Source organism: Onychomys torridus, chromosome 2 (genome assembly GCF_903995425.1).
Source record: "Onychomys torridus chromosome 2, mOncTor1.1, whole genome shotgun sequence".
Lineage (NCBI taxonomy): Eukaryota > Metazoa > Chordata > Mammalia > Rodentia > Cricetidae > Onychomys > Onychomys torridus.
In genome coordinates this window covers 132,659,693-132,687,062 of record NC_050444.1, presented here as the reverse complement: position 1 = coordinate 132,687,062, position 27,370 = coordinate 132,659,693, and the positions used below count along the sequence as shown (strand labels likewise).

The 27,370-nt window shown below is 47.0% G+C and overlaps 1 protein-coding gene across 4 annotated transcripts in view; it reads left to right on the top strand.

The window, feature by feature from the left end:
• Nucleotides 1-27,370, top strand: part of St3gal3 (ST3 beta-galactoside alpha-2,3-sialyltransferase 3) — a 212,050-nt gene that overhangs the window by 67,684 nt on the left and 116,996 nt on the right. For 3 of the 4 annotated variants that reach the window (XM_036177354.1, XM_036177355.1, XM_036177356.1), the window contains exon 3: nucleotides 14,308-14,355. The exons of the other annotated variant lie outside the window; for it this stretch is intronic. In XM_036177354.1, the coding sequence (XP_036033247.1) occupies nucleotides 14,308-14,355 (48 nt within the window). The remainder of the gene's footprint in view (nucleotides 1-14,307; nucleotides 14,356-27,370) is intronic. 4 annotated transcript variants of the gene reach the window in all.

Below are 27,370 nucleotides of genomic sequence, written 5' to 3'. Positions count from 1 at the left end.
AGAATCCGGAAGAAACAGGCTCTAAAGCCAGTGAAGGTGTGGATTTTCCAGTAAGAGTGAAAGCAGGCAGGCCAAGAGCCAAAGCTTCCATCTTCCATGTCCTTGATATAGGCCACCACCAGAAGGTGAGGCCCAGATTAAAGGTGGATCCTCCCACCTCAAAAGATCCAGGTTAGAAGTGGGTCTTCCCACTTCAGATGATTTAATTAAGAAAAAAAAATCTTTCACAGATGTCCCCAGCCACTTGGGTTTTAGTTAATTCCAGATGCAGTCAAGTTGACAACCAAGAATGGCCGCCACACCAATGGAGGGACTTCCCAGGCTAGCTCCCAAATCTGACATATCATTTTACATTGCCATCTGCAGTGAATCAGGGTCTGTTTCTCCCTGTGCCTCCCACTCTTGGTACTTGAGGTGACAGACAGTGATCACCACCTGTTGCTACTTTTCAGTTGAGCCACTGGGAGCCTCATCCCTTTTTAAGTGACAATGTTGTTATAAATTAATAGGCATTCAAGATTTCATAGGGAAAAAAAAACCTTGTTGAGCATCTTTCCTGTTTTTCCTTCATGTGCTCTCTCTTGAGGGTGAAGTGGTACCATGGTCTTTTAACCTGTCAAGGGCATCTTTCTCCCAGATGGAGGATGGAATGTTATCAGGCAACAACTCCAGCAATTTCCCCATCCAGGGGCCCCTGGTGTGTGTGTGGTATACAGGCCTTGCTCTTGCAGACATTTTATTATTTGGATTTTAAAACAAATGCTGGGAAGCTTGTCATTTTTCTCACAAATACTTGAAACCACATCTCTAAGACATACAGCTTTTAAAAATAAAGCAATCAGGGACTAGAGAGATGCTCAGAAATTAAGAGCACCGGCTGCTCTTCCAGAGGACCCAGGTACAATTCCCAGCACACACGGTGGCTAACAATCTTCTGTAACTCTGGTTGTACAGGATCTGATGCTCTCCTCTGGCCTTCATGGGCACCAGGCACACACACGGTGCAAAGATATACATACAGGCAAAATGCCTGTACACAAAAAATAATAATTTCTAAAAATTAAAAAATAAAGCGACCATGTTACTATCTTACATCTATACTAATTTCTTAATGTCTTCTAATAGCCAATCCTTATTTGAATAATCCTATTTTTCTTCCAAATTTCTTTCCATAGCACTTGAAAACTGTGTCCAAACACTGGTTGTTTTGTCTTTGGATTATCTTTTATTCTAATATTTTTAAAAAGTTTTAATTTGGTTTGTAGATATTTGTGCCTGCCTGTCTGAATGCCCACAACATGCGGGCAGTACCTGCATAGGCCAGAAGAGGGCACTGGATAGCCTTGCTCTGGAACTGCAGGAAGTTGTAAACTGATGTGGGTACTGGGGTCACACCCAAGTCCTCTGCAGGGCAGCCAGCAGTGCTTTTAACCACTGAGCCATCATTTTTTGCCCCTGTCTATTAGTCTAAGTTATCTCTTTTCCGATATTATTGGAATAAGTAGAACAATTAAAAAAATAATGTAGCCAGGCTGTGGTGGCACACGCCTGTAATCCCAGCACTCGGGAGGCAGAGGCAGGTGGATCTCTGTGAGTTCAAGGCCAGCCTGGTCTACAGAGCTAGTCCAGGGCAGGCTCCAAAGCTACAGAGAAACTCTGTCTCCAAAAACCAAAAACCAAACCAAAACAAAACAAAACCCAAAAACCAAAAAACCAAAAACAAAACAAAACAAAACAAAAACAAAAAACAAAACAAAACAAAACAAAAAAAAAAAAAAAACAGGCTGGAGAGATGGCTCAGCAATTAAAAGCACTGGCTGGTCTTCCAAAGGTCCTGAGTTCAATACCTAGCAACCACATGGTGGCTCACAACCATCTGTAATGAGATCTGGTGCCCTCTTCTGGCCTGCAGCCATATGTGCAGGCAGAACATTGTATACATAATAAATAAATAAATCTTTGCCAGATGGTGATGGCACATGCCTTTAATCCCAGCACTTGGGAGGCAGAGCCAGGCGGATCTCTGTGAGTTCGAGGCCAGCCTGGGCTACCAAGTGAGTTCCAAGAAAGGCGCAAAGCTACACAGAGAAACCCTGTCTCGGGGGGAAAAATGTGTTCCAGTATTTCATAAGCCATTCCTCCAGGTGTGATGAAATGGGAGACATATGGGTTGCTAGTAAACCCTTTCTTTGGTCTTGTTGGTACACATCTGTAGGTTGTGTATATGTGAGGGAACAGGTCAGTTAGATTTAAAGCCCCAGCCCTATCACTGTAGGCTGTTCAGTCTCTTATAGGTAACTTTTAGTGTTGTGTTTTCAATTTTTTAAAAAATAATCTTATTCATTCTTTAAAAATGCATTTATATGATATATTTTGAGTATATCCATCCATCACAACCTCCCTTCAGCTTCCCCTAGTACCCCCCACCCCATCTCCCTCCCTACTTCACGTGCTCCTTTTTGGTCATTATTAGTAATTCACTGAGTCCAATTAGTGTGGCCCATATGTGCGTGGTTGTGGAGCCTTCCACTGAAGTATGGGCAACCTACCATGAGCCATATCCCCAAAGGAGGGTGACTCCCTCTCAGCAGCCACCAACTGTCGGTAGCTCCTCCCCCAAGGGTGGGGCCTCAGAGAGCTCTCTCTCATCCGTGCTAGGATTGTCATTGGCTTGATCTTGCGCAGCTTTTGTGAGCTGATACATGCAGCAGCCACATCCTGTCCAGAAGTCAGGACTTCCCAGCTCTTACATTCTTTGTGGCTCCTATTCTGTGATATTCCCCAAGCTCTGACAGGCCTAGGTTGATACACACACACAGACACAACTGAGGTACATATATCTAATTTTTTAAAATCTCATTTCCTGTTTCTGGCCTTTTGCTCTTTACTCTGAGAGTTTTCCTCAACTTGTTTCCTTTTTTTTTTTTTTTTTAATTTTTGGTTGTGTATTTTTTAAAAGATTCATTCTAATTTGTGTGTGCATGCACAGGTGTTTACAGAGGCCAGAAGGGGGCAGTAGATCCCCTGGAGCTGTAGTTCAGGCAGTTGTGAGTCACCCCATATGGGTGTTGGGAATTGAACTCAGGTCCTCGAGACTGGCATACTTTGTCAAAAATGGAGCCATTTCTCCATCCCCTAAACGTTCCCTTTTATGTGATATCTTCTACTTGACTCATGAGTAAAATTTCTACACTGACAAATTCAGTATTTTGGTTTCTAAGTTTTTTAATCTCCCTGTGTATTTGTAGTGGTTGCATTTGTTTTAATCTCCTATCTTTCTGTGGGAGATTTTCCTCTACTGCCCTGTGGTCTTGGCTGTCAGTTCATCTTTGAGAACTGGTGTCTTGTCTACATCTTCACTTGCTCTTCAGTGGTACCCAGTGCTTCCCTGGAAGGCTCTGGGGGAGTTCTGCATCTACTGCACATGGCAGCTCAGCATCGATTCCTGCTCTGTAAACCAGCACCGTCTTGAGTTTGCTGAGTCCTGCTTTTTACTTGCTCCCTAGCTTCCAGATTTTGGTGCTGATATCTCCTCTCCTGTTCTTTGCTTTTGTGTAATTCTGCTTTTTTTTCTTCATCATTTTGGAGGGTTTTTTTTTTTTAGGAAGAAGTGTATATTAATCAGAGGCTGCAGATGCAGCCAGATGCAGTCATAGCCTGCTCTTGTGTGGCCTCAGTTAAAAATGTCTTTATATGTTAAGGGCTTTAAGCAAAAAAACCAAAGAAGTTTGAAAATAAACAAAATCCGTGGGATATGTCACAGAGACTTGATGTAGCCAATAAAGCTTAAAATATTTACTGGCCATGTTATGAAGATTTCCATTTCCCAACTGAAACCCATTTTTAACTGGGTCATTGATTCCTTCCTCTTTAATTTCCCTGGCTGGTGCCCACTTAGATTTTATCCATAACCAATTGTATAGACAACTTCCCCTGTACTTTCCTGTCCCGGTGTTGAAACTTCTATAGTTTGTGGGTTACCCCAGCTCTTCAGCTGGTCCAGCTGCAGCGAATGGCAACTGTCACCAAAGGTCTTAGAACTGACTTCAGCGGACATGTTTTCCTTCTGTGTATGGATTGCTGTTCTTCTCCCTGGGACAGCATGCCTGACACAAACAACTTAAAAGGAAGGTTTCAGAGGATTCAGTCCACGATCACGGAGCTCCATACTTCTGAACTCATTATGGGAAAGGACATCATGGCGGTGGGGGTGGGGCAGAAGAGCATCTTCATGGTGGACAGGAAGCAAGGAAATACAGGGAAGACCCAAGGCCAGATAATAGCTCCCAGGACATGTCCCAGTGCCCCCTACTAACACCACCATGTTGTGGAGCCATCTAGAACCAATGTATCCATACATTAGAGTCCTCACAATCTACTGATGCTCTAGACACCTTCACAGACACACCTAGAAGAGTGCTTCTCTTGTCTCCTAAATTTGTCTTAATCCACCCCCTAGACAATCCAGATGGGCCCTCCACGCTCCTCTTTTCACATCCATGGCATTTGAGAGTGTGGCTTCCACCCTGAGTGACTTACTTAGACCTGCTCTTGAGATCACCGGTTGGCCCACGGCCAGGTACAGGTGTCTAGTTTCATTTTCTCTTGGCTATGAATGTACCACCACAGATTGAGTAACCGATACAGTGAAGAGGTTTCTTTTGGCTTCTGGTCCTGGTCCAGGGTCAAGGGCTCATGTCAGGTGAGACAGCAGTCCTAAAAATGTGCAGGGGTTGCATAATGGGAGTTGTATGCCTGAGTGATGCTCTGGTTTCTCTGTTCCTAAAGGCCAGTGGCCATTCGTGAGTTCTGCATCCTAGTGTCCTCCATGTTATTGAATTCATAACACTCCACTAACTCTAACCCTTCCTAGTGGCTCTACCACTATGGTTGTGTTAAATTCCCACCCTCTCTACTACCTTGCAGTGGATTACACTCTGGCCTGAGCGTCAGAGGGAGCAAACCGTGCTCTGAAAGCAGCTCCAGAGGAAGCTTCTCGAGCTGCTCCTGCCCCTTCTCCTGCTCTGTTAGCATGGCTGCCAGTTGTCTAATGCTGGAGTTTTTGTACTCCTTTATCCCCCGTTCCAGTCTCCCGGGGTCCTCACGTCTGATCGGATCCTTCCATGTTCCCTCATGTCCTCTCATCCCCTGCACCTCAGCACCACATTAGATCCTCCTCATCCCTCACCCAGTTTGCTAGAACACTCTCCTGACATGCCTGCCTGAATACATTTGTTCTGGTCTCCTGCATGCCTGCCTACATTCATTTATTCTGTTCTCCTGCATGTCTGTCTGTGTGCATTTGTTCTGTTCTCCTGCATGCCTGCCTGTGTGCGATTGTTCTGTTCTCCTGCATGCCTGCCTGTGTGCATTTGTTCTGTTCTCCTGCATGCCTGCCTACATTCATTTATTCTGTTCTCCTGCATGTCTGTCTGTGTGCATTTGTTTTGTTCTCCTGCATGCCTGCCTGTGTGCATTTGTTCTGTTCTCCTGCATGCCTGCCTACATTCATTTATTCTGTTCTCCTGCATGTCTGTCTGTGTGCATTTGTTTTGTTCTCCTGCATGCCTGCCTGTGTGCGATTGTTCTGTTCTCCTGCATGTCTGTCTGTGTGCATTTGTTCTGTTCTCCTGCATGCCTGCCTGTGTGCATTTGTTCTGTTCTCCTGCATGCCTGCCTGTGTGCATTTGTTCTGTTCTCCTGCATGCCTGCCTATGTGCATTTTTTCTGTTCTCCTGCATGCCTGCCTGTGTGCATTTGTTCCATCTCTCACACCACCATTACAGTGGTTTTCTTGAAGCACAAATCTTGACATCATCAGTTTACTTTAAAAAAAAAAAATCTACACTGCCTTTCTCTGCCTCTCTACTTCCAGTTGAGAAAATCCAGACTCCTAACAGGGCTCCAGAGCCATACCCTGGTCTACTCCCCACTTCCTCCCTCCCCCCCCATCCCTCCTTCCTCTGTGTACCACTGCCCTGTCCTTGTCAGCCAGACCACCTTGTAGTGATAATGATGATGAAGAGGGTGGTGACAAAATTGTCAACAGCCCCGAGGCCTCCCTCCATGCTGGGAGCTTGATGTGCCTCAGAGCAGGTTCCAACAAAGTCCCACCTTTGCTGAAGGTGCCACTGCCACACGGTGTGAACTTTTAAACTCCTCTTTTTTAAAACTTCATTTTATTTGTTTTCTGTACGCGTGTGTGTGTGCTTGTATGTGTGCTCATGTGTGAATGCTTTTGTGTGTGTGCATGTGCTTGTGTATTTACGTGCTCTCATGAGTGTGTGAGAACATGTATGTATATGCCCATGTGTGTGTCTGTGTGTGTGGCAGGGGAGTGGTCAGAGGACAACTTTCAGAAATCGGTTCTTTTCTCCCACATGCAGGTCCTGGGGATTGAACTCGGGTCATTAGGCTTGGTAGCAAGTGCCTTTACCCATTGAGCTTGAGCTGTCTTTTCCCACCCTTAACAATTTTTAAAAGCATTTTTTTTTGCATAAGTATAAAAAAGTCATTTGTCTACAGTTGTAATCTAAAGTAATGTGGATGTATTTATAGCCCCTCCCATTTAGTGTAAAAATTCATGGCAGAAATATTTCATTACAGCGTGCTGCCTCCAAGCCTCACAGTGCTGGGGTGTCAAGTCATGTTTGATTTGTGCAGCATGGAGACGTTCTAAAATCTGAAACGCTGTCACGGGCTGGAGAGATAGCACAGTCAGTAAAGGACTTGGCTCACAAGCGTGAGGGACTTGAGTTTGATCCCTAGGCTGTGTCTAATAGGAAGGGGAAAGGGAAGCGGAAATAGGCCGATCCCTAGAGCTTGCTGGACACGAACACAGCCTAGCCATCTTGGCAAGTTCTAGTCTGGGAGAGACCCCTGTCCAAAAAAACAGTGATACCTAAGGAGTGGCCCGAAAGGGTGTCTTCTGTTCTCCGCATGCACGCACATACACATTTGTGCATACGCTAACACACACGTACACATAACAAAGGACAAGACCTCGAACTGTTGGGTTTCAGGGTTGTAGGTGAGACTCAGCCCTCACCTTACCGTCTTTACACAGGAGGAATCAGATCTGAGGCCATAGTGAGTGGGGGTGGAGGAGAGCAGAGCCTAGATAAACTTGATAGTCTGCCGAAGAGTTGGCACCTTACAGGCCATGGCTTGACATCAGACAGCTTCAGGTTCCTGCCTCTGCCCTCTGTTCCCTCAGTGACCCATCCAGACCTTGCTTTGTGCCCAGGCTGGGCCTGCCAACAGCAGGAACACTCCGTCTTCCCCAGCCCATGCCCCTCTGCGCCTCAGTCACGCTCTAGACTGACTTTCACTTGAGACTCAGTGTAAGGACTGCTCACTCATCTCCCACTTGCACTGGGCCCGACCTGGCTTGAGACGGTACCAGTCTGCATTCCCTTCATCCATTCCTCCCTCGGGCACTGACCTTTCCCACGCCCCTGAAGCCCTCAGCTCACTTCTCGTGTTGCAGCCTGTTTCAGCGCGTGCCCACATAGCGTGCCTGCCACAGCTTCCTCCCAGCTGCTTCTTCACACACCAGGTGTGTAAGCAGTGCCACCCCCGGTACCCAGCCTCTGAGAGCAGCGGTTGGTAGTGGTCCAGCTCCTCCCAGACTTCCTGCTCTCCCTGTGTGTGCCGATGCCCCAGGGACTGTCCTGCCCCAATCTCAAGCCAAGTGCCTTTTGTCTCCTGGTATGACATAGCAGGTTTTTCCCCTCAATTTCATGGTGACTCACTTTGTAAAAATAGTCTTTGATGTGTTAAAGCCTTAAAAAAACAAAAAAACTTTAATCATTGTATTGACCGGTTCCCTTAGTCACATGCATTCTTACCTCCTGAAAGAAACTCTAAGATACGAATTAGGGATGATCATATCCTGAAACCTCACACGCCTCACTTCCCACACCTCAGTGCCTTCGCTTACTTGGTCCCACCCTACCACTGTGGCCTGACCACCTCATGGGGGGTTGTGTGTGGCTCAGGTACCCAACCCTCCACATCTTCCTAATTGCTCCAGTAAAAACCCCTAGACCTGAGCTCCTACCGTAACTCAAGATTGTACGACTGTTAGTTGACTCTGATCCCGGAATAGTTCAGACATTCTTTGATTTCAGGGACCATGTTTGATCTTTCTGTAGCCTTTCCTCCGCGCATATGTGCGTGCGTGCGTGCGTGCGTGTGTGTGTTGTATGCATCTGCTTGTGTGTGGTCGTTTGCGTGTGGGTAGGTGCATGCGCGTCCATCCGCGTGCGGAGGCCCTAACTTGTATCAGGTGCCTTCTTCAATTGCTTTCGGTTTATCGAGTTGCCAGGTGGGCTAGTCTAGCTAGCCAGCTTGTCTGGGAGATCAGTCTCTGCCTCCTGGATTTTACCTGGGTTCTGGGGATCCGAACTCCAGTTCTCACACTTGCTCTGCAAACATTTTATCCACGAAGCCAATTCCACCAGCCTTTGTTCAGTTCCTTGAACTTGGTAAAGGCTCTGGAGCACATGCTTGGTCAGTTAAATGAGTAAAATCTAAGGGAACCTTCTCAGAGACGCTTATTGCTCCAGCAGCTCCCGCTCTCAGCCGAGTCCTTGAAACTGGCCCAGACCTCTGGACAGAACCTGATCCCGCTGGAGTTAGGAATGCCGCCCCCACCTTTCCGGTCAGGCCACCATCTGTTGTACACCATATTAGGACACCCTTCTTGTCATCGGTTCTCATCTCTTCTGGCTCACTCTCCTCAGTCATTTTCCCTCTCTGTTTCTTCAGTAATTCCATTTAGTTTGTTTGTTTTCCAGAGGCGGGGTTGAGGTTGAGGGGAAGGAGTTGAGGGACTACAGCCATGGCACTTGATTGCTCCAGCATCTAAGCACGGGGAAACTGGAAAGGAAACAGGTGGCTGTGTGGCCGCTAAAATATTATCTGTGGTTGGGGCTGTAGCTCAGTTGGGAGAGTGCTTATCTAGCATGCAGGAAGCTCTGGGTTCGATTTCCATCACTCTATAAAACCAGGAGCGATGGAAAACACCATCAATCTCAGCACTGGGAGACAGAAGGATCAGAAGTTCAAGGTCATCCTCTAAAACATATTGAGTCCCAAGCCAGCATGGGATACAGAAACCCTGTCACAATAGATGGATGGATGGATGGATGGATGGATGGATGGATGGATGGATAGATAACAATAAGAAGAAAGTATCAGTTCTCCTGACCACTAATACTATCCATCCTCAGCCAAGTTGAAGGCTCTTTGTACAGCCAAATTGGTGACTACAGCTTAGACCCATAGTCCTCTGCCTCTTTTGACCAAGCATCTAGCCTGGCCTATGCCCCCGCCCCACCCAGCCTCCCTTCTTCTTTGTTGTGATGGCTTCTCAGTGCCTGTCTCCAGAAGGCAGCTCCCATCTGCCTCACTGATGGACGTGAGTGGCAGGCCTTCCTGTAGTCAGGCCACTGTCCATCACAGAGAAGTCGACATCAGTTTGCACAATCCCAACTGTGGATGTGGTCTTCTGTCTTTCTTATTCCTCATTCCTGCCTGGTAGTTGCAGAGCCTGAAGCTTTCCCTTTGAGAGACTTCAGCACGTTCCCCTACTCCCCCACCTCCTCACCCCTCCCCCCCCCCCACCCCCTCCTCCCACCTTCCCCCCCACTTCCCCACCCCCACCACTATCACCACCACCACCACCATCACCCCCACCCCCACCCCACCACCACCACCATCCCACCACGACCCCACTCCCCCACCACCACCTCCCCCCCACTTCCCTACCCCCACCCCACCCCAGCCCCAAACATCACAGCTTTGGTTCAAACACTGCCCCTTCTCATCTGTAATGTACCGCCTCTGTGTTCATCTCCCTGCGTCTCACTCTCCTGATGTACCGTCTACACTGTTGGTAATCAACTCCGTTGCTATAAAGCAGCCAAAGTATATATTTGAGAATGCAAACCAGAACCCTTTATGCTCCTACTTTTTGGAAGCTGTTGTTTGTTTTGGTTTTGGCGATGTTGAGATTGAGCTCCGGTCCTTACGTAGGCTCACCAGGCACTGTACCACCGGCATGTTCCCCTCTGCCTGCCTAGCCTACTTTCTTGGCTTTAAAAGGCTCCTTGGGGCCCATGTTAGTATTTAAGCGGCGCTAGGAACACGTCCTGAACACAACAAGACCACAGAAGAGTTTTATTAAAGAGGATAGAGGTGACAGGCCTGCGTGAAACACGTGGTTAAGGAGATAAGCGGGGGAGACTGAGAGTCATGCAAGATGGCACCGGCTTTTTAAAAGGTTGGGTCGCTCATGCGTACAGGAACTCCTGTGGGTACTCCACGCATGCGTGTAGATTACATGGCTGCGCGCGCTTTACGCAACCACATAAAGCCACAGAGTCCTGGTCCCGTGAGATGTCTGACCCGGAGATGGCTATTCTGAACCGGAAATAGTTAGGCGGTCCGCCGGGCAAGCCCAGCCGTGTGGACATGTAATTCTCTATCAGTCCAGAGAGATGTCTCAATGGTTAAGGGCACTGGTTGCTTAACTAGAGGACTTGGCTTCAATCCCCAGCACAGGCACGGTGGCTTACAACCATCTGTGACTCCAACCCCAGGGATCCCAATCTTCTTTTTTTGGCCTCCATGGGTACCAGGCACACAAGTGGTGCATGAAGTCAAAACACCATACATGGGCTGGAGACAGGACTCAACAGTTAAGAACACTTGCTGCTCTTGCAGAGGACCCAGGTTCAGTTCCCAGCTCCTGCATGTTGGCTCACAACCATGCGTAACTCCAGTTCCAAGGAATCTGTTGCCTTCTCCTGGCCTCCATTGGGCAGTGGGGCCCCATGTGGTGCACATGGAGGCAAACATTCACGCACATTAAATAAAAACAAATCTTGAAAAAACAAATACTTGAAGCCAGGTGGTGGCGGCACACACCTTTAATCCCAGCACTCGGGAGGTAGAGGCAGGTGGATCTCTGTGAGATCAAGGTCAGCCTGGTTTACAGAGGGAGTTCCAAGACAGCCAGGACTACCCAGAGAAACCCTGTCTCAAAAAACAAAACAAATGAACAAAAAACCCTGAACACATGAAATTTTTTTTCCTAAGAGGCTTCTTTTCTGCTCTTGAATGAGGTGCAGACATCTCTCCACAAGGCCATTTTCCTCTTTCAGCAGAGCCCACCTTCCTGCTTTCTCTGCCCCAGCAGCTGGCCCTCCTTAAGTGTAGGGAGGCTCCAACCTTGCTGTCCCTCCCCTGGGACTCCCTTGTGGCCCTTTCCTGCCCTGGTTCCTGTCTTCAGGGCTCATCCCACAAACCGCAAACACGCTTAGGGTCATGGCTGTTCTTCCACCCGTGACCTTTCAACACTGCTTAAAACTCTTCACCTCAGCAACCACTGTCAGAAATGACTTTGTTCATTTATTTAGATGGTATTTCACCACCACCTCACTAACGTGTGGCTTTCTTGAGAACGGGGACACTCCGGTGCTGACTGTTACCCGCTCTCGGATGTTGGTGCTGTGTCTGGTGTGCGGTGGTTAACAGTTTCTGTATCACGGAGCGGGCGAAGTCTCCCATGTTACCCTTTCCCTGTCTTTGTCACAGGGACGTGTTAGTTTTTTCTGTTTGTATTTTACCTGCTTACATGGAAACAATCTGTTTTCTTCCCACCTTACATTCCTGAAGCTTGCAGGGGCTGGATAACAGAAGATCTAGATGTGTGGAATGTATAGGGTGACAGGCAGGCGGCACGGCAGAGTGCCGCTCACTCACGAATGCCTGGGGCTTTCCAAGCCTGGCCCCAGACAAGAGTACCAGCTGCATACTCCTTACTCCTCCATATTCTCTAGCTTCTGCTTCAGAAACCAGACACAGGAAACATCTGACCATAATAAAAAGCTTCCAGTAAATTCTAGCTCTCCTCATTATGCAGCGAGCTCTGTCATGCTTTGGTCTGGGATTCTGTTTGGTCACTTGTGCAACACACCACATGGCCGCCCCCACCCTGGGAGCCAAGAACAGCTGGGGCCTGGAACGCTTAAGTAAAAATGACATATTTGTTAGCTGCAGAGGGAGAAGCCTGGATTCTTGCTCTGGTGCTTGCAAAGCAAACCTCTCACTTTTTTTGAATGCTAAGTTTTCCCGTAAGCTGTCAACGTGGTTTATAACTAAAATAATTTCACATCTTTTAGAATAAACACAAATAATGAATTGGTGAACCGTTTCTGGGCTGTGCCTTTGATACTCAAAACAAAATTCATTTGAACTTACACAAAGCATGAATATGTCACTCACTACCTCTCACTCACATCATCTGAACTCTGAATCCTGGAGCATCGTGACTATTGCAGAGAGAGATTGCCTCCCCAGGAAACAGCCACCTGCCTGGGGCTTCCCTCCCAAGACCCTGATCACACTTTACCCCCAACTCATCCGCCTTCCTGGCCTGCAAGGCAGAGACCTCTCTTATTGAGCATTGGTGCTTAGTAGTATTTATGGGAAGGGGCCTGGGGGTGTAGTTCAGTCCAGAGCATTGCCTAGCTTGTGCAAGGCCCTGGTTCCATCTTTAGGACCAAGGAATAAACTGGGAAGGAAGGAAGAAGAAAGGAAGAGGGGAAATTCTTCATCCAGGGGTTGCTGTAGCTGGTCTGAGCTCCCAGGACAATCCCAGTAACTGAAAAGTTGAACAGCCCTCAGCACAGATAATAGAAGAGATCAGGAATCTGCTATGCCTTGGCTTCCACACCAGCAAGTTTGCACAGTTATTTTTAATCCCCACACACACACACACACCCACCATTTCTGGTCTCAAGCAGTGTTCTCCCACCTCAGGCCAAGTAGCTGGAACTCTAGTGAGGGCCAGTATCCAGCCCCACCCCCACTTCCCTTGATACAAATAACACATGTTCACAGCAGACATTTTGTAGAATTTACCACCAAAGGCAGTCACTGTCAACAGTTACTGTTCTTTAGATATTTAGTTAAGGTTCAGGGTTTTCTTTTAACATCTGGATCAAAGTTTCAAAAAAAGATTAAATCAGGATTGCTTATGAATACAAAGAAAGTAAATTATAATTAGAAAAATGTATCAACTACAGTGAAAATTAGATACTTAAAATTTTATTTTTTTCCGTGTGTGTGTGTGTGTGTGTGTGTGTGTGTGTGTGTGTGTACACTAGAGGCTGATGTCGAGTGTCTTCCTTGAGCTCCTCTTTATCTTCTGAGACAGGGTCTTGTGTTGACCTCTGAGCTCACTGAGTCAGCTAGTCTAGCTACCCGGTAGAGTGGACTGTGGCTATGCACACATGTTGTGTATGTGTCCAGCTAGCACTCTTCAGTGAGTGAGCCTTTTTGGATCTGATCTCTTGAGTCTGGGTTGTTCGGCCCATACCTCATCTTGGTATCTCTCACCGTGTAATTGCTGAACTGTACATTAGCTTTGTAGCATCATTTGAGATTGGGTCATATGTTGAGAGATAGCCATATAAGGTTCCCAACTACTAACTCAAGAAATGTCGAAGGAGAAACAATGTCATCATCACTTGGTCCCATCTCTGCTAAGACTTAAGACTCACGGGGAAAGTACAGCAGTTACTTGGGTTTTGGTCTTTGAGTTGCTCGGAAACATCTGGTCCCCTCTTACTTACCTTTAGGACTTTCTACACTTTCTACAAAGCCTTCTCTCTGCCTGGGATTCTTGTTGGCTTGGACCCTCCACATCTCTCAGGCAATCCCTCCTTAGTTTTATTTTTTAATTGGTTTCTAGCTAAGTAATTTGTTCTCAGGTTACTTCTCTTTCCAAGCTGAAAGGCGAGGAGGAAACCCCCGAGAGTGGAGAGCACGTTTTGTTGTTGTTATTGCTGGCTACTGTATCCTGTTGTCCTGGTACAGTTAGATGCCAACAAACATCTCCCGGCTGTGTGATTGAATTGAGGAAGAATGCAGCGTGGACGCTGAATCCCGGAATTGTTTCCTTCCTTCCTTTGGCTGCTTCGGAGCTCACACCCGCCTTGACTCTGCCTGCTGTGTTTGTGAAGGCCCTGCTGGCCTGTGCTTTGCACACTAACATCTTCCCCGCCATAATACTGTCTCCTCTTTCTCTGTTGTTTTCACTTTATTACTCCAGCAGGTGCTATAAATTATCATATGCTACTTTCCGGGTTTTGGGGGGGGGGGATAGTAAACAAACATGCATATGAATATAAGGAAGGGAGTGGCCCAAGGGGAGGGGCTGGTACGTGGAGCCGGCCTCAGGGTTTGGCACTTGTCTGACTAAAGAAGACATGAACTTGTCCTCTTGTGTTGCAGATTCATTGCTTCTTTCCCTTGACTCCGCTGGACAAGCACTAGGCACAGGTACCAATTCTTCACCTCTCTCACCTTCTCAGCCCTTAGCGTTGGCCATGTTTGTAGTGAAGCCTGATGAGTTGGGGATACCACGGGAGACCTGCAGAATTATGGGAAAAGTCCCCAGGGGCTTCACGGTGGAGGGAGCAGAAGAGGGACACGGTGTAAGACACTTTTCCAGTTGTTTTACAAGTGTGCACTGAGCTGGGCACGAGGGGGGGGGGGGGGGGGGGGCACAGGCAGAGGGAGGTGGGTATCGGTGAGTTCGAGGCCAGCCTGGTGTACATGAGGAATTCCAGGCCAGCCAAGGCTACATAGTGAGACCCTATCTTTAAATAAAAAAACAAAAATAAATAAATAAATAAATAAAAATAAAAATAAAATAAAATAAAAATAACACCAGGCGGTGGTGGCGCATGCCTGTAATCCCAGCACTTGGGAGGCAGAGCCAGGCGGATCTCTGTGAGTTCAAGGCCAGCCTGGTCTACAGAGCTAGTCCAGGGCAGGCTCCAAAGCTACAGAGAAACCCTGTCTTGAAAAACCAAAAATAAATAAATAAATAAATAAAATAAAAAATAAAAATAAATAAAAAAGTCTGCACTGGGAAGTTGCGGCTGGTGGTTTTTCCTCATAGCACTGTCCCGTTCCATGTGAGAGGATGTCATGTCTCTGAGCATGTGCCTTGTCTCAGAGCAGGGCAGAGGACCTTGAGAGACCACTAGCTCTGAGCACGAAGAGCAGCCCAGCTCCTGAGGACACGCCCTCCTGCTCACATTCACTTGACACACCCACGTGTTCAGGTAGCGCTCCAGGAGGGCGAGTGGCCACACCTGCCTGTGCCAGCCGCAGGCAGACACAACCCCCTTCCTGTGTTTGCAGTGCAGGACACGCTGTTTGGCACGCTGTTTTGACCCAGAGTCACTGAGGCCAGGAGGTGGCTGTCTGGTCTGAACCAGTCCCCTCCACCCCACCCCCATACTTCAGTTCTGTTGGCAGAGCAGGAGGGACAGACAGCTCCTCCCCTCCCCCCAGGTGAGGGAGCTCAGAACAACTTTGTACCAGGGGAAGGGCATCCCTGTGTGACTAGGTGAAGATGGTTTACCTCATACTGGGGTGTCACCCTGAACACAGGGAGGTCCGGCTGGCCTTTGGAGGGTGGTTAATTTCATTCGCTGACCTCATACATGATTCATTCATGTTCACAAGGCTCAGGCAGTTGTGGTTGCGAGGGACAAAAGGAAAGATGTTCCCACCAGGGAGGGCCTATTCTGTGTCATTGCCATGCTGGAACTTTCTGTGTCCCTCACTTATTTATCCCTCACACTAGCTTTGACTTCCCTAATTGTCCTGAAACACACAGTCACCTGTTCAGGGCTCGTCCATCCATCCCCGTCCATCCCCGTCCATCCGGTCCAGCTCGAGAGCCCACACACTCCAACTTTGCCGACTGTGCCACTGTCTTGGGCCATTTGTGCCTGAGGCAGCTCCACTGCCCCAGAAGTCACTTCAACAGTGTGGAAAGACAAGGAAGAGTTAGTTCTTAAAGGAACCCCTTTGCAACCCTTGCAACTGTAAGAAAAGGTTGATCAACTTAGTACAATTAAGGATTCTTATTATCAAAAGACTCCATGAAGATTCTGAAAAGGCAGCTTCAGAAATAAACTTGCATCATAATTAGCTAGCAAAGAATTTGTCTCTAGAACAAAGAACTACAAAAATCACTAAGGATGAACAACCCGGGGGAGGACAGGGGAATCTATGGCTGATAGGTAAATTAATAAATTAAAAAAATAAAGACTATTATGACAACATAGATTTAAAAAACAAAAAGAATGAACAACCCTGCCTAGGGGTGGCACACTCCTTTAATTCCCTGCACTCAGAAGGTGGATCTCTGTGAGTTCAAGCCAGCCTAGTCTACAGAGTGAGTTCTAGGACAGCCAAAGCTGCACAGAGAAGCCCTGTCTCAAAACAAAAGAAAACAAAACAAAAAACAAAGAAAGAAAATGAACAACTCAATACAGAAATGAGCAGAAGACTTGAAAAAGCGTTTCCAAAAAGAGGTCGGTAAACCATAGAAAGGATTTCGGTTGCATTAGTATCCAGGAAAGTGAACGTGAACATTGGAATCCCACTGAGCTATCACTGCACATCCACAGAACACCCAAACATGAAAGCTTGACTGTCCCAGTGTTGACAGGGCCATGATGGAGCAAGTCTCCACTGAGTGGGAAGTCAAGTTTCTGTAATCACTTCCAAAAAGATGGTGGCAGTATGTAGGTAAGTCTGAACCGCACGCATCCTGATAAGTCCTCCTCTAGACACCTTCGCTATAGGGATGGATGCTAGTATCTACTCGGATAAATGTTGCACATTTGCATTCACACCCGCTTGATTCAGGAGGGAATGCTCTTGTGATGGTGACAGGCAGGCACACGCCCTCCTTTCCTGTGTTTACAGTGCAGGACACACTAATTGACACACTGCCCTTTGACCCAGCCTCGATCAGGTCAGGGAGGTGGCTCTCCCAGTCCCAGGCAGTATTCAGAATTGTAAGACCCCAAAACAACCCACACAGGGAACAACTGTGGATATCGTATTGGTATAGAACAGAAGAAAATGAGCAAGTTATACTTAGATTTGACAACATAGATAAATAAGTTTTTAATTTTCCCTTTTTAAATTTAAATTTTTATTTTTTGAGACAAGATCTTGCTGTGGAATCCCCACTGTCGATGTAGAATCCTGGCTTCTGTGGAACTCTCTTTGTAAAGCAGGCTGTTTGCAAGCTTGTGGCAATCCCCTTGCCTTGCCTCTCCCTCTGGGTTACATGCCTGTGCTGCCACACCTGGCTTTACTAGGTACCCCTATTTCTAGCTGGCTGGGCACTCCCTGTGTAGCCTGGGGTGGCTTCCGGCTTACAGCAGTCCTCTGGCCTCAGCCTTCAGTGCTGGTATTGTGGATGTGTGCCACCAAGCCCTGCTCTAAGAGACAAGACAATTTTTAAAGTCTTATTCATTTTATTTCATTTTTTGTGGTACTAGGGATTGAACCTGGGGCTTTGTATGTGCCAGGCAAGTGTGCTACCACTGAGTTACATACCCAACAATAACATGGATGAGTCTTAAAAAAAGAAGACAGACTATAGAGAATATACATTGGTTTTCATTTGTATGAACTTCAAAAGCAAAATGAAACCGTATTTGTTTAGATGCACAATTCAGTGTTAAAACAGTAAGGAGAAATAAGAGATTGAATTCCATAATAGCTGGAGTAGTGGTGGGGGCATCTCAGAACTGGAATGTTCTCTCTAGTTACCGGAGTGGGGGTTTGGAGAATATCCCTCTCACAGTAACTTGTTAGGCTGTACATTAACATTTTACATACTCTTCTGTATATGCAGAAGCCATAACCCAGGCATGCTACAAGCAGCCCTTGCCTGGAAACAGGAGGAGGAGACAGTTCATATTTATGGGATGTCACTGTGTGTCAGACAGAGTTCTCCTTTCACTTGAGCTAAGTGAGATAGCTGTTGCTATTACCCCTCCCCCTTCTTCTGCTACGGAAATGGACATACAGAGAAGGGAAGCGTCTGATCCAACATCACATAACAAGTAAATATCAGAGCTGGGCTTGGGTGCAGGCGTTCTGGTTCCTGTGTCCATATTCTTGTCCAAGTACTTCCTGATTCTCTTCTCATTAGTTTCCAAGGGGGTTTTCGTCCTTTACCTCCATCTCTCCTGGAGTTATAGTGTATATTAAGCTTAATTTGCAAATAACTGTGGACAGTAGGTGTAGATCTTTCTTAGTCAGGGTTTCCATTACTGTGATGGAACATCATGACCAAAAGCATCCTGGGGAGGAAGGGGTTCTTTGGCTGACACATCCAATCATAGTCCAGCACCGAAGGTAGTCAAGGCAGGAACTCAACAGGGGAGGAACCTGGAGGCAGGAGCTGAAGCAGAGGCCCTGGGCGGTGGTGGTGGGGAACAGGGGGGGTGAGAGGGGGTGCTTTCCCATGTGCCCCATGGCTTGCCCAGCCTGCCTTCTTATACGACTCAGGACCACCTGCCGAGAATTGGTATCACTTACAGTGGGCTGGGCCTTCCCACATCAATCTTTAACCAAGGAAATGGCAGATGACGCCCTACAAGACAATCTTATAGAGGCATTTTCTCAATTCAGAGTCCTTCTTCCCAGATGACTATGGCTTGTGTCAAGTTGCCATAAAACTAACCAGCACAGGCCCCTGGTTTGTCCACGGTCCACTGTGAAAGGGGAAGAAGAATGGAGTCTCGGATTCTTTTCTGTCTAACTCTCTTGTGGTGGTATTGTGTCCCCCAAAATATTGTGCACCCCAATAAATTTATCTGGGGTCAGAGAACAGAGAACCACTAGATACAGAGCCACAAATGGTGGCTAGAAAATGGGTCAGAGCAAGCCATAGCAGAAGCTGGGTGGCGGTGGTGCACGTCTTTAATCCCAGCACTTGGGAGGCAGAGCCAGGTGGATCTCTGTGTTCAAGGATACAGCCAGCATGGAGACACACGCCTTTAATCCCAGGGAGTGACGGCAGAAAGAGAAAGATATATAAGGTATGGAGACCAGAAACTAGCAGCATTTGGTTGGTTAAGCATTCAGGCTTTGGAGCAGCACAATTCAGCTGAGATTCGTGTGGATGAGGACTCAGAAGCGTCCAGTCTGAGGAAACAGGACCAGCTGAGGAACTAACAAGGTGAGGTAGCTGTGGCTTGTTCTGTCTCTCTGATCTTCCAGCATCACCCCAATAACTGGCCTCAGGTTTGATTTTAATAAGACCTGTTAAGATTCCTGCTACACTCTCTTGTAGTAGAGGATAGATTTAAGTTGATCAAAAATCAGCTTTATTTATTTTTTTAAAGATTTATTTATTTATTATGTATACAGAAGAGGGTGCCAGATCTCATTACAGATGGTTGTGAGCCACCATGTGGTTGCTGGGAATTGAACTCAGGACCTCTGGAAGAGCAGTCAGTGCTCTTAACCTCTGAGCCATCTCTCCAGCTGGCTTTTTTTTTTTTTTAATTTTTTTCTTTTTATTTTTTTAAATGAGCATACAAAGCAATGGGTTTTGTTATGACATCTTCACAAAGGGCATATCATATACAAATTCAGATTAGGACCCATTCTCAATTTACCCAGCATTCCATTTTCCTGACTTCACCTGCTAGACTCCTCAGGTAGTTCCACCTTAGTCACGCTCTCGAGGAACATTGGCCAGCAGTCTTCTGCTTTGCATCATTCTTAAGACCAGGGAGAGCTGGGCAGGCTTTCCTCAGCCACTTGACTGTTTTATGTGGAAGGGACTTTTCGCAGCATTGGGCATACCACATTGCCAAAAAAGCTTTAGTATCTTAGCAAAACAACTTTGGATTTAATCCCTATTTTATGTCCTTTCTTTAGCATGAGTAATTAAGCATAGGAAAGCGAGATCCCATCCTAGATAAGGAGTAGATGCACACTCCCCTGGCCTCTGTCACTGAGTACCGATAATGGCTTGGACGGAGTGCACTTTGAGCTATTTGAGAACGCTGAAACATTAGTCATAGCAGACAGGTTGGGAAGAGTACCAGAACTTAATGTATTACCAGACTGGCAGTGTGCTCCCAGTTCACCCTCAGTGTCCCACATCCTGGAAGCCCACAAACCATTCCAGGAAATGGCCTCTGGCCATGGCTGGGGGTGAGGGGGGTTGTGTGCTCCTAAGGCTCATGCAGAGGGGGAAGTCCCACGGTTGTGTTTTTTCCTTTCTATCTCTCTTGTGTCCAGCCCTAAGCAGCCCCTCGGTGGTGGCGGTGGCGGTGGTGGTGGTGGTGGTGGTGGTGGTGGTGGCGGAGGTGGCGGAGGTGGCGGTGGTAAATAACAGTAGTGGCAGTGAGGGCTTTACAGAAGCTGAAGTCTTCAGAGGGTGGGTGTAGGTGTTTCATTTTTTTCTCTGTTTTCCTGCTGGTCGTCCCAGGTCTGGGTGCAAGAGTTTAGGAAATTCCTAATAGACTATGGTAAGTGGGGCCTTGGCTCATTGGCCAAAGGACCAGAACCAGAGCCCCAAGGAACCAGAGCGCCACGGGAGAAAACAGAGGAATGAGGTGCTTGGGAGAGTGACTCCAAACAGAGGCTTTCAGAACCCACCAAGGGACAATGACCTCCCAAGTGTCAGCTGGACACTGGGTGGCGCACACAGGAGATAAGTCTGAAAAGGCTCGAAAGTGGAGCTGACAGTGAAACCACAGAAAGCTGGTCAGGACTTGCAACCCAGCCCGCTCGATTGTCTCCTAAAACAAAAATAACACCCTCCACTAGGTTCAAACAAGAACTCGGGGTTCATAACACAATATTAAAATAGCCAGGAAATGAGCCAAAATTAATCATTGTATAAAGAACCAGAGAAATCTCAACTTGCATGGGAAAAGGCAACCAACAATTGCCAAGGCTGGGACGGTACAGACGTCCTACCGGAGACCCACTAGATAAAAGTGCCCTCAAAAGTCAGGGCAAACACTGCTGTTGAAACTAATAGGAGAGGAAAACACTTCAGTAAGAGTGGTAAATGAATAAGTAAATACGGCAACCGAGTTCTTGAGATCCACAAAATAACAAAATGTGGAGTCAGTGTTCTTGGGGACAGGGGACTGCCAAACAATCCAGTCCAGTCAGGTGGTGGTGGTGCACACCTTGAATTCCAGCACCCAGGAGGCAGAGGCAGGTGGATGGATCTCTGTGAGTTCAAGACCAGCCTGATCTGCAGAGTGAGTTCCAAGACAGCCAGGGCAACACAGAGAAATCCTGTCTTGAAAACCAACAAAGGAAGGAAGGAAGGGAGGAAGGGAGGGAGGGAGGGAGGGAGGGAGGGAGGGAGGGAAGAAAGAAAAGAAAGAAAGAAAGAAAGAAAGAAAGAAAGAAAGAAAGAAAGAAAGGAAGGAAGGAAGGAAGGAAGGAAGGAAGGAAGGAAGGAAGGAAGAAGGAAGGAAGGAAGGAAGGAAGGAAGGAAGGAAGGAAGGAAGGAAGAAACAATCCAGTCTAAATTTGCCAGCTGGGTATCAGGTGCCAGATGGAGAGCAAGTGCTAGCCAAACAGACTGCCTAAAACCTGATGGCCAAATATTGTCCAAAATCAATCCATGTAATCTCCCATATTAAATATCTACAACAAAAACCTGTGTGATTGTGCTGGGTGGTGGTTGTGCACACCTTTGATCCCAGCACTCAAGAGGCAGAGGCAGAGGCAGGTGGATCTCTGTAAGTTCTAGGCCAGCCTGGTCTACAAAGTAAGTTTCAGGACACCAAGGGCTGTTACACAGAGAGACCCTGTCTACAAAAACAGAAACAACACACCCCAAAACCAATCAACCAAACAGAAATTCCCTTGTGAGCAGGCTGAGAGGCATGCTGTCTGTAAAATGCTTGATTAACATTCCTGAGGCCCTGGACTGCATAAACTAGGCTTGGTGGTGCTCACCTGTAATTCCAGCACTGGGAAGTGGAGGCAGAGATCAGTTCAGGGTTATCTTTGGCTTCATAGCAAGTTTGAGGTCCACCTAAGATGCATGAGATGCTATCTCAAAAATATATTCTTTAATTAAAGAAAAGGACTACATGACACCATCAGACAAAGAGTGTTGGACAAATTCAACCTCTATTCATGAAGAAACAACTGAGCAGGCAGAAAGGAACTTCTTTAAAGGAGAGTGACTATGATAAAAATACCTTGAATGAAATTCTCAAAGAACTTACCAAAGTGTTTTGAAAAAAGAAAGGAATGTTTCTAGCTGATGTAGGGGACCTGCAAGGAACTACAGCCTGCTTGCCTGAGGTCAGGGTCCATTCCTGAAGGTTCCAGATAGTGGTGAAGTGAGCAAAAAGGACCTTACGGGATATAGGTTAGCAAGCAAGAAGTCGAACTGCCCTCTTCATACATAGAAAATACCAGAAATGTTCAAAATGTCCCCCAGATTCCTAGAACTGCTAGATACAGGATCCAAGGTCAAAACACAAGCGTTAATTGTGACGTGAAACACAGGCAATGAACGTTAAGAAGTTTGTAACTCCCCCAGATCAGAGTATTTATGGATAAAGCCGCGGATCACTTGGGAGCCGTCTGTAAACCATTCCTCTCCCTCCTTCCCTCTGCACAGGCCTCTCTCTTTAAGCCCCAAGCCCAGAGCCCTCGTGTCCTCCTCCCTGCAGGAGACACGCCCCCACTTTGGAACGCCTCGTTCTGCCACTTCCTCTTAGCACCACTGTCCAAGGTCCTGGCTCTTCTGCCCTGGACCAGTAACCACTTCCCTGGCTGGCTGCTGGTTTGTTGCCTCCCAGAGGCCCTGCCCAGCAGGCTTCTGGAACATCAAGCAGGTTGCTCTCTCGCGACCACTGTGAGCTCTCACCGTGCACACTGACCACAGTCCTAACGGACTTAGAAAGCCTCACTTACCTCCATGATTTCACTTTGGTGTCCGTGCTCCCGGCTGCCCACCAGCCATGGCACTCTTCCAGGTCTCCCCCTGCCTCAGGGCCTTTGTTCTTCCCAGACTGCTCATACCTCCTGCATGGCATGACTGCTGCCTGCATTGCCCAGTGTCACCCTACAGGACACCCACTTTATCTAAGGTAGTCTCTTCAGACACCCATTCTGTCTCTAGAGAGCTAGGCCTCCGTTCATCTTGAGCACTCATCCATTCAAATGGGCTGCCTCACTTGCATTCTGTGTCCCCTACTATACAGTGGGTGGCATTTGACCAAAGACCTTGTGCATTTTGGTAGAACATCTCTTGGCATGTAATAAGTTCCTGGTAAATATTTGTTTTAAAAGAGCAGGTGCATGTGTGTAAGTATGAGTGCATCTACACACTCACACACAAGAGAGAGACAGAGACAGACAGATCCCATTATTTCCCCATTCTTTTTGTTGTTTTGTTTTTTTGAGACAGGGTTTCTGTGTGGTTCTGTCTGTCTTGGAACTGATTGGCCTTGAACTCACAGAGATCCTTCTGCCTCTTCCTCCCAAGTGCTGGGATTAAAGGCATGCACCACCATGTCCGGCTCCTCCATTCTTAGCTATTAACACAAAACCCACCTCCGACACAAACATTCTTGTGGCCTTCTCATAGACTGCTCTTTAAACTGCCGGCCTTTTGTCTTAATTGGCTTAATCTTCCATAATAAAATTGATTTGGTGACTTGGAAAATTGAACATAGGAGGCCAGTAAGATGGTTCAGGAAGCAAGGTGTTTGCTACCACATCTTTTTTTTTTTTTTTTTTTTTTAAGCTGAGGATTGAACCCAGGGCCTTGTGCTTGCTAGGCAAGCGCTCTACCACTGAGCTAAATCCACAACCTTGCTACCACATCTTACGACACACGTTTGATCCCCAGTTCCAAGTAGGGAAGGACAGACTCTCTCCAAAAGTTATCCCCTGACATTACCGTAACTGCTGTGGTACACAGTGTCATGCATACTCCCCACTCCATGTACACATGTATACACACACACACACTAAAAAAAAATAAAAATATTTAAAAAATTTAAGCAAAACATTACAGACAATAATTTCCACTTAATAAATAATGATACACTCATGCAGGAGAATAATGTGGTTGTTTAAAATGAGGATTTAGAGCTGGGCATAGTGGCACATACCTTTAGTCCCAGCACTCAGGAGGCAGAGTGAATCTCTGTGAGTTCGAGGCCAGCCTGGTCTACATGGTGAGTTTCAGGGCAGCCAGGGCTACACAATAGACACCATGTCAAGAAAAAAAAAAGATAATTAGAGCCTGGTATAGTAGCACACACCTGTAATTCCAGTGCTTGGCAAGTAGAAAGCCGGCCTGAGCTACATGAGACCCTGCTTTAAAAAAAAAAAAAAGAAAAAGAAAAAAGGATTGTTTGAATTTTTTTTATTACATATATAGTGTTCTGCCTGCATGTGTCCTTGCAGGCCAGAAGAGGGCACTAGATCTTATTACAGGTGGTAGTGAGCCACCATGTGGTTGCTGGGAATTGAACTCAGAATTTTTGGAATAGTCAATGCTCTTAACCTCTGATCCATCTCTCCAGCCCGAGAAGAGATTTTAATAGCCACTAAAATGTAGCAATTACCTTTAGGTAATAGAAATGTCAGGTGATTCCTGCTTCATTGTTTATGAGATTGCTTTTTTATTCCTAATTTGTATTTTTAAAGTTAAAGTTTTTATTTTATTGAGTGTGTGTGTATGTGTGTGTGTGTGTGTGTGTGTGTGTGTGTGTCTGTGTGTCTGTGTGCTGAGAATGGCATGCATGTGGAGTTCAGAAGACAACTTTCAGGAATTGGTCTCTCCTTCCACCATGGGGTCAGAGGGTTGAACTCAGGTCATCAGGTTTACATGACAAACCTTTTACCTGCTCAGCCATGGCCCCAGCCCTGATTTGGTTTTTTGATTGAGTGTGTATTATTTTTATGACTGACAAAATTTATTATTTTTGTCTGGAGAGGGAACTCTTATGTTTTGATAATCTTAGTCCATTCATGTTTATGACAAAAATACCTCAGGCTGTACAAGTTATAAATAAGGCATTTTTTTTTTTCCTTGAAGTTCTGAAGGCTAGAGAGTCTAAGATCAAGGAGCCAGCTGTTGATAGTTCATTTGTGAAAGATGCTTTCCCCATTGGGTGTCTTCATATAACAGAGGTGCAGACAGGATCTCTGAAGCCTGTGTGGTCAGTGCACTAATCCTGTTAGTGAGGGTGGAGACCTCCTGACCTAGTCACCCATAACAGCCCTGCCTCTCCATACCCTATACTGGGGATTAGCTTCCTTTATATGAACCTGGGAAACACACACCAAAGCGGTCAGGATTGCTCCCTTATGATGATAGCTCCATAAAGTTTAAGGTACAAACTGCAGGGTGGGTCATTTTCTCTCTCCTGGCCAGCTATTCTTTGCCACAAGGTTACTCCTAATCCTGTAGCTGAATGAAGGTGACCTTGCCGAGGGGGGTGGGTGGGAGGGGAGGGGGTAGGGGGCATAGGGAGGGTCCGGGGAGGTAGGGAATGGGGGTTGGGGGAAGTGTCAGAGAGGGTATAGGCTCACTTGGTGTCATGAACAGGATTGGATTTGGCCCTGATTTTCTCAGGATGGAGAGGGGGTGGGGGTAGTGAGATCTGGGCTGTAGTGGGAAGCGTTTCTGCCTAGTTGAGAGACTCAGTCCAGGGAGGTTCCGCTAACCCCTCCTGACAGTACCGCATTAGAGCCTAGCCCTGCTGTGGACGAGCAGTCAGCCACAGGGGACTCTGTCCTGTCAAAAGACCTTGTCTCCCCCATACCAGCATACACACATCCAGTGGGGACTGGAATTTCGTTTGTGAATAGCTAAGTTATTTCCCTGGGTCAGTTAATTTAGTCTAGGTCAGTGGGATTCTCTGTGTTTTATACAGCTGCTTTCCTATTTTAGGTTGTCGTTGATAAATTGATCCCATGCTGTGGCTTATTTCCCGACTAGAGATGATGTGGGAGTTGTTTGCACTTTGACCAGCAATCCCCTCTGACTCCCATGATTCTTGTGTGGCGTGACCGGGTCTTTGGACATCACCCTTGGGACAGGGACTAGAGGGAACAGGACACAGTTGCTCTGGCGCAGCTGTCCTAGGATGAGGGTCTGCTCTTCATGTTTTCCCGGAGAGCCCGTGTGGACTGAGGAGGGAGTTGGGCCTGGCCTGCTCAGCAGCTTCCCTCACAGTCTACTTAGTGGTTGGGGATCTCAGGCATATTGCATCCTGCTAGCTCGTCCAGCCTCATCTGGAGAATGAAGAGGATTCCTGCTTCGTGGGGGGTAAGGATTAAATTGAAGGTGTCAGTGGCAGCAAGAAGAGTACAAAGTGTGGCTGGTCAGGACGCAGGAGCTCCCCTCAGCCTGTTCTCTCACTCTGCAGGTTTGACAGCCGTTTGGATCTGTTGCCCTCTCCTCCCTCCGCCCAAGCCTTGACATAGAGTGTTTGTGTTTAATGGAGCTTTTATGGGAGACTGTACAGTGTTGCTTCTTTGGAAGTGAAAGGTCTATTTTGGGTAAGATAGTTCCTCCATTTGCTGCTACGCCCTTTGCACTTGGGAATTCATCATAGCTGAGCGACGGGAGCCAGTGACTATGAGAAAGAAGGTGGGTGGAGCTGCTTCTCATGTGTGAGTAGCCTGCCTGCCTGATAGACCGTTTTGCCTGTATGTGTTTGTGACTTAAAATTGGAAGATGGCCAGGTGTATGGTACACGCCTTTAACCCTGGTATCCAGGAGGCAGAGACAGGTAGATCTCTGTGAGTTCAAGGTCAGCTTGGATTACATAGCCAGTTCCAGGCTAGTCTGGACGATACAGTGAGACATTGCCTCAAAATAAATAAATAAATAAATAAATAAATAAATAAATAAATAAATGTGAAGAATTGTGATTATTTGATAGAGCCAGTGGCTTATATTTCCTCCTTAATATCCCTACACTGCTCTAGATGGGAGAGACGGCTGTCCCCAGTAGGTGTCACTGGCTCAGTACTGATTGCGTGTCAGCTGATGGGAATGGCGGTGCCTCTGTAGATTGAGAAAAGGAAAGGCTTCCAGAAGGCTGACTCGGCTTAGCAAGTCAGGCTCTGCATTAGTCTCTGTTGTTGTTATAAAGACGCCATGGCCAAGGCCACCTATGGAAAGAGAGTTTATCTGAGCTTATGGTTCCAAAGGGTTAGAGTCCATGATGCCAGAGCGGAGGCATGGTGGCTGGAGCAGAAGCTGAGGGCTCACATCTGGAACCACAGCAGGAAACAAATCAAACTTGAACCCGAGTAAGCCTTAAATCTCTCACTGCCACCTCAGGTGACAGGCCTCCCAAAGAGCTCCAACAGATGGGGACTGAGTATTCAAATGCCTGAGACTGTGGGGGACACTGTCATTCAGACCACCATCTGTGCTGTTAACTGGGGTTCCATTTGATGCTCAGTAGTTGGGGCTTTGCTGTCACCCCCACTTTCAGGAACT